At 35.9% G+C, this 12,814-nt stretch overlaps 1 protein-coding gene across 6 annotated transcripts in view; it reads right to left on the bottom strand.

Annotated features, from left to right (window-relative positions):
* Nucleotides 1–567: 567 nt before the first annotated feature.
* TMCO3 (transmembrane and coiled-coil domains 3) overlaps nt 568–12,814 on the bottom strand; it is a 36,039-nt gene continuing 23,792 nt past the window's right edge. For 3 of the 6 annotated variants that reach the window (XM_080375490.1, XM_080375492.1, XM_080375491.1), the window contains exons 10-13: nt 11,105–11,255; nt 4,708–4,787; nt 4,044–4,193; nt 568–2,424 (exon numbers count right to left, since the gene is read on the bottom strand). In XM_080375490.1, the coding sequence (XP_080231616.1) occupies nt 2,311–2,424; nt 4,044–4,193; nt 4,708–4,787; nt 11,105–11,255 (495 nt within the window). In that variant the 3' untranslated portion in view covers nt 568–2,310. Of the gene's footprint in view, nt 2,425–4,043; nt 4,194–4,279; nt 4,788–11,104; nt 11,256–12,814 lie in introns of those variants that run through there. The other 3 variants (XR_013926053.1, XM_080375495.1, XR_013926051.1) reach the window with 3 other exon arrangements.

Below are 12,814 nucleotides of genomic sequence, written 5' to 3'. Positions count from 1 at the left end.
CCTTATTGGACACAGTACCAAGAGGACTCTTCACCCAGCTCCTTTAAAAGAAAGAAAACATTTTCTTGATTATCTTTTAAGAGACACAAATGATCAGTATTTCCTACTCTAACTGGAATTTTCCAGAGAAGTACAATTAGCCACAGCAATTTATTTAGGAAAAAAGTTTACTCATCGCAGCTGTAATACTTTGTGTAATAGTTTCAAGGGCTAACTAACTGACATAATGGAAACCATACAAAGTCTTTACCACGGTCTGTCACAGATGCTTATTCTCCCCTGAAACATAGGTGGTAGAGTACATGTGAAATAAACATCTTTCAAAACCAAAATGGGGCATACAGGAGAGAAGCTTGTATTTCAAGCAGAAACTATAAGCTAAGTCAGTGGATAGAGTAAGCATTTCTTTCCCAACTACAGTTAAAAAACAAATTATTTTAGTGAGGCACCTGAAAAAGAATAAAAAGGTCTAAGCTAGTAGACTGTTAAACAGTACTATAACATTTTTTAATTACTTCTGTATTTTGAAAACAAAATACTGAAATACACCGACAAATCAGTTTCAAGTGTCTTTTGTGTTACAGATTCATTTTATTAAAAAAAACTCTGTTTATAGGGCAGCTTTTTCCTTTGCATTTGTCACTGTTCCTTGACAACTTTTGGAACAATTCAAGGAGAGGTGGAATTGCCCTACATTCTTGCAACCTTTATGAAGCATTAGTGCCCAGAGAGAAAGCTCTGAATCCAGTAACAAGAACTCCACTATGATAAAGTGTACCCTGTCCTAACAGTATGTATACGCTCCAGGCTAGTCCAAGCTTCATTTTGACAAGCCCAGCAGATGTCAAGAGAAAACACAGGAGGAAACTGAGGGTTCTACAGTAGAGGAAAGAGGTATAAAGCACACATCCATCCAAAGCTTTCGTTTGCTACTTGGAGGACCGCTTTCATTTTAATTGGCAATTTAAACCTACATAACATACACTCAAAATGGTTAGAAAAATGCATCAAAGTTATTTCAGATGATAGTATAATACTGACCTAAAGTGTTACTATATCTTCAATAGCATTGTTTTTAGCAGATAAACCTCAAGATGATTTTTAACCTGTTTGTCAGAGTAGACTATAGCCTATGAGTACCTTGTCTTTATGACAGTTAAAGCATGGGCTTTTACAAGGCTTATTCGGCTACTTACAATGTTTTAAAGAACAGAGCACTTATAAAGATCACATTCAAAACACTTTTTTAGAACGTCATGATATTTTAAAGAGACTAACAATTTATTCAATGTAAATGCAATTTCTAAAGACGTGGAGTTCCAAATACACATCCAGTCTGTCATTTCCAGTTTTGTGCAAATTAATTTACTTAAAATAATTTCAAGGCTAGCACAGTGTCATATAACATCCAACCTCCAAAGTTACAGACTGATGTTTTTCACATCTGCTTGAAATTGACTTCCCAGTTTTACTAAATTTATTTAAAACAAAGAAAAAAACCTGTAAACAATTACTGTAACAGCAGTTAGCAACAAGAATGGGTGACAACTGTCAGTATTCAAATATAACTTAAGTTATGCCCTTTCTTTGTGTCAACTTTTAGTCAAATATGTAAATAAATACAAGAACTAACACAAATAGAAGTTACCACAACAGGAAAATGCATTATATGCTGCAATTTGGAATAAAATACCATACAATTTTGGCTGCATCATTTGGAATATGTATTTGACTGCTTACAACACTTTGATGCTAAACAGTTTAACCTTTTTCTTTGCGTAGAGGACTACACTCTTACTCACCATTAGAAATGTGTTTTGTAATTATTTTTTATACTAGTATATTAAGCTCCTAAATGTGAAAAATGACTCAAGTCATTTAGTGAAAGAAGATACCATAGGCACCATAATATTATTTTTTTTCCTCTTTAAACAAAATCTGGTGATGAACCAGCAGAAACAGGATGAAAATCAAAAGGCACATTCAGGCAAAAAATAAACACAGTTTGCATGATGCTGTATTTTTAAAAAAATAATTTATGCTCTGAATAATTGATTGGGTCAGGAACAAATATTCTGGCAGATTCCAATCTGTCAGAAAGTAAATTTTGTAAAAACTATGCAATTCAAATTATATAATTTTTTAAAATGTTAAATTTTGTTTGTTTTAAGGTCAGTATAAGGCTTATGACCAAGTGCACATTAAGAAGACTGACTATCCAAAACCTCTAGTTTTCTAAGTGCATAGAAATACAATGAGAAATCAAGATATTCCTTGCAAGATGTATTCTTGTATACGTGCAAATCTTAATCAAGTACTTGAGCGTCTTTCAGGTCTCGGAACACATTTCACAATCGCAGCTCTCCACAGGGCAGGGGCAAGTAAAAGGCTTAGAGTAGTCACACTCAGAATAAGAAGATACACCTGAAAATTGCAAAGAAAAGTCATTACCCCTCTTAGTTACATGGTAAACTAAGAACCAATTAGAAGTTTGAGGAGATCAGACTCTTCTAGATGGTGTCGTCAAAAGACTTCACCTGTCTGCCTAACAACTATGCTTATTGTTACAAAAGCAAACAAGTGCATGCTCAAATCATCTAGTGATTTGTTTATCTGAAGATACAATCATAAAAGCAAAATTATGAGCTCATAGAAAAACAATTATTTATACCTATAGTTAAGAGGTCAATTTTGAAAGCTTAATGTTTGCTAAAAGGTCAAAAGCCAAATGCCTCTTTATAAAAAAAAAAAAAAACCACAAAACAACACAACAACAAAACCCACCCAAAACTACTCTAGTTTAATGATATAATGGCAACATTCACTGTATAAAACAACAGTTTGCCACTAAAAAAAAAACCACAAATAAAATCTCTTTAAGTCATACTGCACATCTTCTGAAAATGATCTTAATTATATTGTCTGAATTAGTCTTATAAAAGAGCAGCAGGAAGTAGTTTTGAGGTCTCAAACAGAAGAATGACTTTTGGAAATTTCAGAGCTACATAAACCTATACAGTAGATTACCATGTGAGAGCGGCCACAGGAAAAAAATGGAAGCCTAAAGGCCTCCAAGTGCAGCGGGTGGGCCCCTAAACTGGTTCTGTGATCACGTATGGGTATCTTGAAACTCTATACAAACACAGAATATTTATAACTCCTAATTATATGCAGGAGCAAACATGAAAATGAGTCACCTATACCCACACGTGAACAGCATTGTGTAAGTTTTTCACATGTGCTTTATTTGGAATTTGTTCCAGCATTATATAGCCCACTTGCTCAAACAATGAACAGCTCAGAGCGCCAAGAGAGTATTTTTGTGAGCAGAGACACAGAGGAGAAAACAGCTAGCACTACAAAGTGAGGTCAGTTGTTGTATCTCTACAGCCATAATTTACTTAATTTCACAAAGCAGACTTCATCTTGAAAAAAGTAATGTTCTCACAGCTTCAATATAAAACTTAGTTTAAGACTTCCCTCCATGGGGATTTTTTTCATGAACAGTGAAAAAGCTTGTTGTTTCTTCTGCAGAGGATTTTAAATAAACAAGCTTTGTAGGTAAAGATTTCAAGTTTACTTGTTTAAGTGTTAAGGCAATTTCCACTTCACCATATCTGCTCTGTAGTTCTTATTTAATAATATTTCCTTAGTCAAACCCTATACTTTTAGTTACCTCTTTCTATAGCGGTATCAAGATTTTAAAAGCAAAAGCTTCTCAGTCTTAGTGACGTGGGTGCTATCTACAGCTCACTGCTCAGTTAATAAAGAAATTATAAGTGAGAGCAGTTAAGGTAAAGCATTTATAACTAAGCTATTTAAAAGTAAACCCTGCTATTTAAAATATTAAACTACAGTATGAAACAAGTAAAAAACAGAGCCAAGAACACTTGTCAGGGACATAAATGTATCCATTTGTATGCTAACAGTTGAAGGATGCCACAAAATTGGAATGTATTGGTATTTCAGATACACTGTAATACAAAATCCCAGTAAATTATTCAGGTGCAAAAAGCAAAGTTAATAACTATAGAACAGCTTACCTCCCGAGATATGATCCCTGCTCTGCGTGCTCTACTTCCCAGAACAAAAGAGAATTCACTGACTTGTGCCAGTCCTGCTGAGACAATCCACTTGATATACTGGCTGGTCTTTGGAAGAATCAGAGAAAGGACAAGCACTGCCAAGACAAACTTTAAAAACGTTGTTTTTTGGGGTTGTTGTGGGCTTGTTTTGTTTGTTTGTTTTTTAAATAACAGAAGTGTAATAAAGAAAGCAGTACAATCTTTGTAAGATACATAGCATCTAATGCAGTAATTCTGGACATAACCTAGTACACTTATAAATGCGTCTTCTGTATTAATGCCAAAAGAGACAAATGTACATTGCACAGTAAAAAGCAGTATCTTGTTGACTATTATCTAGTGTTTTTATTATTTTGTCACAAATCTCAAGCTAGATAGGTAGATGTTTCTCTGCGTAGCTTACTTTAAATTTCAAATAAAATCTTTCATTTTTTTAATACCCTAAGAATGTTGTATCAAAAAGTATTCTAATCAATAAGATTCCTCCAAATACAGATTTGCATAAAGAAGTAACATTCTCTGTTACATCAGATGTTCAGATCTTGCACAGAATTTTCATTAGGGCATGCAGCACAAAGATTATTTAGATTATTAAAAGATTAAAAAGAGAAAAAGAAAATACCTTCATTATGACCACAGACAACGTAAGGAATAGTAAGACCGTGAGTTCATAGATTACAAATGTGGGAAAAACATGAAGTCCTAAGAGGAAAGAAAATATTTCAAAGTTTAAGGACAACACCATAATTTGATCATTTTCTGAATTAATAACAGATTTAATTAAGACTCTCTTCTCAGAAACAAACAAACAAAAAGCCCTGACATACCTACCAACACTACCTACTCGATCACTAAAGCGCTTCCTGCGCTATCCAACCATTTTTCCTTTGGAGTGGTTTAACACAAACAATATTCTCAGTTGAGTTAAATTGTGTGTGACTGATGCACGAGCACTTTTGTTTATGAAGTTTTCTCTTTTCCACACCAGTCAACAATCCAAATCTGAAACACACGTCTAATGAAAGCTATAAAAATACTGCAGGAAAACAATTCCTTTGTTCTGCACAGCGACTATAATACACTTTGCTAGCCATTTAACATTTTTGTATGAGATGGTAATGGACTATCACTATGGGAGGAACATGATATTCAGTATTTGTATAGGCTGCAGCCACAACAGAAAGTGTAACTGTTTTGATCCCATGACCCTCACTTGCAAACGCTGAAAGTCACATGAACCGGGAAAGTCACTTAGACTGGAATTGGGTCAAGTCATAAACCCCTGAGCATGGTCTAAGAATTGAGGAATTATATAAAACCCCATTGCTATGATGTTGTTGGGTTTTTTTTTCAGGGGTGAGGTGTCTCTTCCCCCCCCATCCCCCCCAATTCTTCTGTCATTTTACTTTGTAATTGTATGAGGCAAGATAACAAGAACCATAAAGAACACAGAAATTTAAAACTAAATCCCACTAACATTAAACATAAGAAAAAGAAATACTTGTTGAAGAATTCACACAGAATCATGGAAATATCAGGGTTGGAAAGCACCTCTGGAGATCATCTAGTCCAAACCCCTGCTACAGCAGGTTTTCCCAGAGAAATTGGCACAGAGTCGCATCCAAGTGGGTTTTGAATGTCTCCAAATAATTAGTCCTGGAGTCACTTAGGAAGAATGTTACTCAACTGACCAAGTCCATTTTTTCCTCCTAGGGTATGAGGAACTCGTGCTGGCAAACATAACTGTGTATCTTTGGAAGCTTATTGCTCTTTCATAAAAGCTCTTAAAAAGAGGAACCAAAACAGGGGTGGTGTTCCTCATAAATCCATAATAGCTGGCAGTTCTCCAACCCTATTATTTCTAGTGAAGGACAAGACAGTTTAGTTTTCTAAAGCATGAGGCACATAAATCAATGCTGTAACTTCTTATTTTAATGCAAGACAAGTTTTCACTAATCCTTCCTGCCCTATAGCACACCACAGAACTGGAGAACTACAGAAAACTACGTCATTTCTCTTCTTGAGCACACAAGAGAAGTTACTTACAGTAACTTCACAATGATTTGCTCATAATCACATTCCCTTGTGAATGGAAACATACATCAAGTACATCAGATATTTTTATGCAGGTAATATACCCAGTCAGCATGTACACACCCTGTTTTATTTCTTAAATTCCTTCCAACTACTGAAGCATAAATGCAAAAGACTATCAGAATAAGGGGAGAGATAGCAGAATAAAAGCGATGAACACCTCACCAAAAAAAGAAATCCAAATGTGTGTACACATGCACATGGAGGGGCAAGTAGTTTCTTTTTTTTACTGTGTATCATATGCATGTTGCTCATTCATCTTTAGGCTTGTCTCAGAAACATACATGAAAACAACTAGAAAACTACAGCCTGTAACAATGTCTTGTTTGGTAAGAGGGCCAACTCTGCCACATCTGGAATTGAAGATTTCAGGGGGAGGCCCAGTGCTCTCATCACTCCTGGTGGAGCTACCTTTTCAGTTCTGGCGCAGACAGGCAGTCTCAAGTCCATTTGAACTGTTGCCCGACATGGAGATTATTACCATATTCCAAAGAGCTGAGGCACAAACTACCACAGATTTCTACGAATCCTATGGGGGTAAGTGTCTGCAAGGTGAAGCAAGCCTTAACCTGTTACATACGCTATTCCGAGCAAACAAACCAACATCGCAGCACACAGACACGTTTCGGGGAAAATAAATCCCACCACAGTGAATTTCATGATTAGACTTTTGCCCCAGCCCTAGATGAAAACTTTTGATAAGGCCAGAAGACATATCAGACTACTATGCAGGGACATGAAGCCTCCCTGACAACACGAACATTATCAGAAAGATTAACTTTGTGAACAGAGAGTGCATGAATATGGACATTTATTTCAATGGTTTTAATCAGACTTCCTGACTAAGCTCAGGAGTCATTACGGACTTGTTCTCTAAAATGGAAGAAATGCTTCAATTGAATAACTCAAGAACTTCACCACTGTTATCAGGTAGCACATGGCATGCTGGCCTGTCACCAATAGCTAGGATATCACTTAGGTACATTTTTACAGAGCTGAGCGTAAACCACTGGACTTCAATTCTAAGCAGTGTTCTGGGATAGCTGGAATGGAGGCCTTGAGGCGCAGGTGACCCTGCATTAACATCAAGCCAAGAAGCACTTGTGTAAGTTGGTCTGTGTTCTTCTATGGATGATTACAGGCAAGATTTAGCACATTCTTTTTATAAGTACTTTTTTCTTAACAAGAAAACTGTCTCCCCCCTAGCTGGACAGGTTCCACTGATCTGCTGGATGACTGCTAAACAGCATGCAAAGATCCAAATGTCACGACCACATCTTGGATGATCCAGCATCAAGAAAAGGAATCTTGGAGATCCTTGATGGCAAACAAGATTATGGAAACCAGAACTCTGTTGGTCAAATCAGAGCCAGCAGAATTACTTCTGACACATCCTCAAGACAGGACATCACTCAGAAAAATCACATTAGCGATGCGTTAGGATGCTGTCTCTAGTAATAGCCTTAATGAACCTGAGATCGTAGTTCGCAAATGCAATAAATGTTGCATCCCTGGCTAGATTGTTACGCAGTGGAGAGGGAAAGCAACATTCATTTTTATCTTTCTGCAAAGGGGAAAACCCTCTTGATTCTAATGCCAGTTCTGAAAGCTTGAAACCTCCGAGTTTCATTCGGTTCCATGCAGGACAACAAAGCAGTAGAGCTGGATGAATAAGAGATTTATGTCACCTAACAAATTCCAGTTGGGATCTTTCTTTGATTTCTCTCAAATTCAACAGAAATGTTAAGAGGCTTATCAGAGAAACATTGAGCGTGTGTTTGTTCTGGACAGTGGTAGCACTGACAGTATCAGCATCACCCATCTTCTGAAGAAAAAGACCTCATTGTTAAAGAATTTTCAGCATCTTGCATTCATGGTCCAATGCTGACCACCCAGAAGGAAAACATGGAGCCTGGCAAGTGACTACATCTGTGCAGCACATTGACAACACACCTTGTAGACTGTCAAAATAATTTTGTCTACAAAGTAATTATAAGCCCTTGTATACTGCCTTTAAAAATAAGTCAAACAGTCTATGCAAAGATGCCTTCCATCTTTCCAAAAACCAACCAAAACAAAATGAAATTATGCAGAGGTAGAAAGGGAAGGATCTGAGTACTAGGTACCAAAACAGAAATGAGAAAGTTCTCACAATGTGACTGTAAGGGACCAGTCCAGATAGTCTTTCAAAAATATTAGTGAGGACAGAGACTAACAGAATCTTTCTAACCTCAGAAGACAGCATAGAGAGCGCCAGAAACCTTGAGGAACACAGACAGGCCTAAATGAATGTACAGATAGAGAGTAACTCAAAATGCAGTTGTTGATGCCTAACTGCAAAGATGTATTATTCCCACAGATGCACCCATGCATGAATTTGAAAGCAGTAGCATTACACAGGTCAAGCTAAGGGCAGGACCACTGTTACAGAAATTACACGAACAAGTACTATTCAGCCCAGCTTTTAGGCACCAGAAGGATTTCTGTAGTGAGAACAGAAACGCAGGCATTTAAAACAAGCAAAATAGGAACTAACTTTTCCAAGTGACATATTTAGAATCAGTTTTCAATTAAGTTGATTTTTTTCTGTTTACTCATTTACTCTAAAAGGGAACAGAAATTACATTACTGCAGTAGTGTACCATCCCACCTCAGGATCTCAAGTGTATCTTCTCCCTATAATAGGGTGCTTGCTGCATACAGCAACAAGCCTCTTTAGGCCGGAGAGAAGAATCCTTCACTGTGGCTTTGACATAATTCCACATAGTGAATCTCCATATATTTATAGATACATATAATTTCCATGTGTACATACGTAAGTAGAGAGCAAGCAAGAAGTCTTTTCTTACTAGATTTCTTCTTGAAAAGTTCAAGGAATCATTTTTATCCTGCTCAGGTTTTCTTTGCAATGCCACATCACTCCTTTTTAAAACCTACCTCCTTGCCACCCCACAGAACTTCCTGTTAACCACAAAATTTGAAAGCAGTTGAAAGTAAAGGGGGAAGGGTGAGATAATATTTATGGAGAGGGTGGTGGTCGTGGTGATGGTGTTTGGGGTTTTGTTTATGTGTTTTGTTGTTTTTACAAGCAAGCATTATCACATTCTGTCAGAGACTTATAACATAGCTCCTTTTCCTGATTTTTAGCTAACTTTCTTCTGAGGCAGGAATAACACCCATTTTCTCTAAAAACATACAAACTTGTTAGGCAATTTTATTTTCTTTCCCTTCTTGCAATTAGAATGGTAACAACAGTTAAAAGGATTATTTTTTTTTATTCTGTACTAGAACTACTGAAATAATTTCTTTACAGTATAACATAGGCTATATGGAGTGCTGCCAGCATGCCAGCTGAGGTCTTGCTATTTTCCTGTACTCTCAAGTCTTATCTCTAGTTTTAATTTACGTAGTCACAGGAGCGTAGGACAGTATTTTTGTTCAATCCCTTGTAAAATTAACTTTGGGCTTATAATTACTTGTCATGCTTTGTATCACAAATAACATTATCTGCTCCATCAACATCTTTATTGAAACACATACACAGCTTAACCTGTGAGCATTTAGCAGTTTCTCATCCAACCCTGTCAGATATATGGGCCCGAAAGTTTTATCACTGCTCACCACTTTCCTCCCTTTATTAAAAATTAAGTTATTGAAATAAATATATCTATTACTAAGCAATCTGACTGAACAGCACAAGGTATTATCATGGGCTGGGGGGAAAAAAAAAAAAAAAAAAGGAAGACTGGCAAGCATGACTATTTCCTTTTTCTTTTGACAAACCTCAGAAACAGGTTTAGTTTCTGTTATGAAACAATGGGTATTAGACAGATACATAAGAAAAGGCATTAAAATTATGCTGATGATGGGACTTCATTATTATCTGAATAAATATATGAAGATAAATAGAAAACTTAAAACCAGAAGAAAAACCAAGGGTGGTCTGGCGGCAGGGGATAACAACAAAAAAAACCCCCACCCCTAAGGATGTCTGAGTAAGCACAGGCTGAAGGAGGTTGGATTTGTGCAATGGGCCACATTCAAATCTCCCGTTTTAGACCTTGCAATGCCCCCAAAACAGGACACACATCTCCTATAAAACCCACAGGGAGAGGCAAGTGGTTTCACAGGGCCAGTCTCCTCATTCGCTGTACCTAAACAATTCGGTAACCTGTTTCAGTTTCCTTTAGAGAAAGTGTATTGAGGCATGCATGGACAGCTAGAGAACGCAGCAGTTCAAAACAAGCTACTGATTGTAAATATTCTCAGAGTTAACTTGTTTTGGATAACAAGCATTATGAGTTAGTCTCCTGGCCTTAGGCACCAATGCTGCATTTCAGTTGGTAGTTCAGGTAGTCTCCGAGATACATCTTATTCAATTATTTCTTCCCTGTGTTGAGAACACACAGATCACATTTCCCTAACTAAAGAAACAAGATACTATAAAAAAATGATGTTTCCATTATCATATCCTGCTTCTGGAGAAAAACACGCTACAAGAACCTGAAATCTACTCTACCAATTGACTCAAAACAGTAATGCAATTTTAGTATAAATTACGAATATAGCAGCTGTGAAGACAGAAGAACATTTAAAAAAAAAACACAAAACAAAACCCAACAGCCAAACAAAAATCTTTTTCCCTTAAAATTTTTAGTTATGTTTTAAATAGCTTGAATTCAGAATTACCAATGAAAAACTAACATTACAACAAGAATTGAGAGTACAACATGGAAATTGCTTAAGAAAATTAATGTTACATTTAAAAATATTAGCAAAGGCAAACCAATATTGTGGTCAGTTAACAGTTCAGTATTTCAACAAAATAACAGTCTATCTCCTCCCATTAATTTATGGACACCACTTTCTTCTCCCCCACATTTGTAGGTTAACACTATTTTTAAGTAAGTTTTCTTAGAAGTTACCTATGGACGCAAAGAAAATGATGGCAAGAAAGTCACGTATTGGTTCAATACAGGACATGATCTCCTCAGTAACCATGTGACCCTGAGAAGAGATCAGAGCTCCGGCTAAGAAGCATCCCAGCTCCATTGAAACATCCAACAGCTCTGTGATCTGTCAAGGAATAACAGAGAATCTATTGCTGTTCTCTAGCCCTGAGTGACTTTATATACCATTTCACAGTGAAATTACAAAACTGTACATTATACTGAATGTAGAGGAAGCTACTATGTCTTTATGCAAGTGCAACAACAAATGGAATTCAGTGTATGTATTTCAGTGTTTTGTATAAATACAATGCTGCCCAAGACTCACAAAACCAGCTTGCCCTCCATGTTTCCTCCTTCCCCACAAAAAACAAAAATACATTTCTTAATCTACACTATAATGCTTTGTGTCATTCTTAAGGATAGCATCTGATTTCACAAAAACAAGACAGACTATAACAGCTTCGGAGTCAGGATTACATAATACTGCTTTATTTCACAACCTCAATGTAAGAACAGCATATTTTCCAGCTGTCAAATAAGGGGAAAAAATAAAAATTGAAGCTTGTAATTTGGGAGAATACTTTCAATTTAGCAGAAGTCCCAAACATAAATTACATTTTATTATTGTAAACAGGACTTAAATGTGCCTGTGTACTTTACTGAAAAGGAATGTATTTAAGTATGTGAAGCAAACTGCTGAAATGAAGCACAATATCTGTTTGAAAGAATTCAGACTGCTTCATTCTTTTTTATTATTTGAATACAGTACTAGAAGGAAGAGATGAAATATATGTAAAGAGACTGAACTAAAAACAAAACAACTGCTTAATACAATGCTCGGAACATTAAAAAAAGCAAGCAGTACTTTAGTCTGTATAAAATAAATTTTAAAATAATTACTTTAAGACCATGCTTCTGCAGACTGTCATCTTACTGAGGAAGGGCAATGGTATGAATATTAATGGAACATTTAAAAGTGAAGACTTACTTCCAAACTAATTTAAACAACAATATACCATAGTACATTTATTTACAACATTCACCACATCATGAATGGTGTTACACTGTAAGGTATGAAGCTAAAACTCAAGTGACTTGAAATTAATGGAAGAGAGCAAAAGACACAATAAACAAGTCTCCAAGCTATGTATAAAATGCTACCTAAATGCCAGAATTTTGTGTATTGAAGTATAAATGTCTGAATGCTCATCACATAACTCCGTCTGTGCTAACAATCCGTAATTTATCGCAAGACATTTAAGAAAATTAATTGGTTGTGTCAACTAATGCAAATAGGTGCTAATCAGGCAAAACCAACAACATTGTAGTATTACTCTCATCTTAAAAAAAGAAAAAGTTTCAGTGCTTTTCACCACAATCTGAAATTGTAAGAGGGAAGAAGGAAATCTATATGAAAGGCTTTAAAATCACCAAAAGATGAATAATATGTTTCCTATTCATAACTGTTTCCTTTAAGTTCTTCTCAATCCCATGTTTGAGTATGATTAAGATCCAATATAGCCTCTTCAAATAAATTTGAAATTATTTTTATTGTTATCAGCCATAATAGAGCTCCAGATCAAAACTTTTATAGCTAATATTTTAGGTACTCCTATGTACATTGTTAGGTTATTTTATAAGAAATTATTTAGGATCTCTGATATCAGAACTGCATAATACTGT

The sequence above is a fragment of the Falco punctatus genome (assembly GCF_963210335.1).
Source record: "Falco punctatus genome assembly, chromosome: 2".
NCBI lineage: Eukaryota > Metazoa > Chordata > Aves > Falconiformes > Falconidae > Falco > Falco punctatus.
This window is presented reverse-complemented; position numbering and strand designations above follow the sequence as displayed.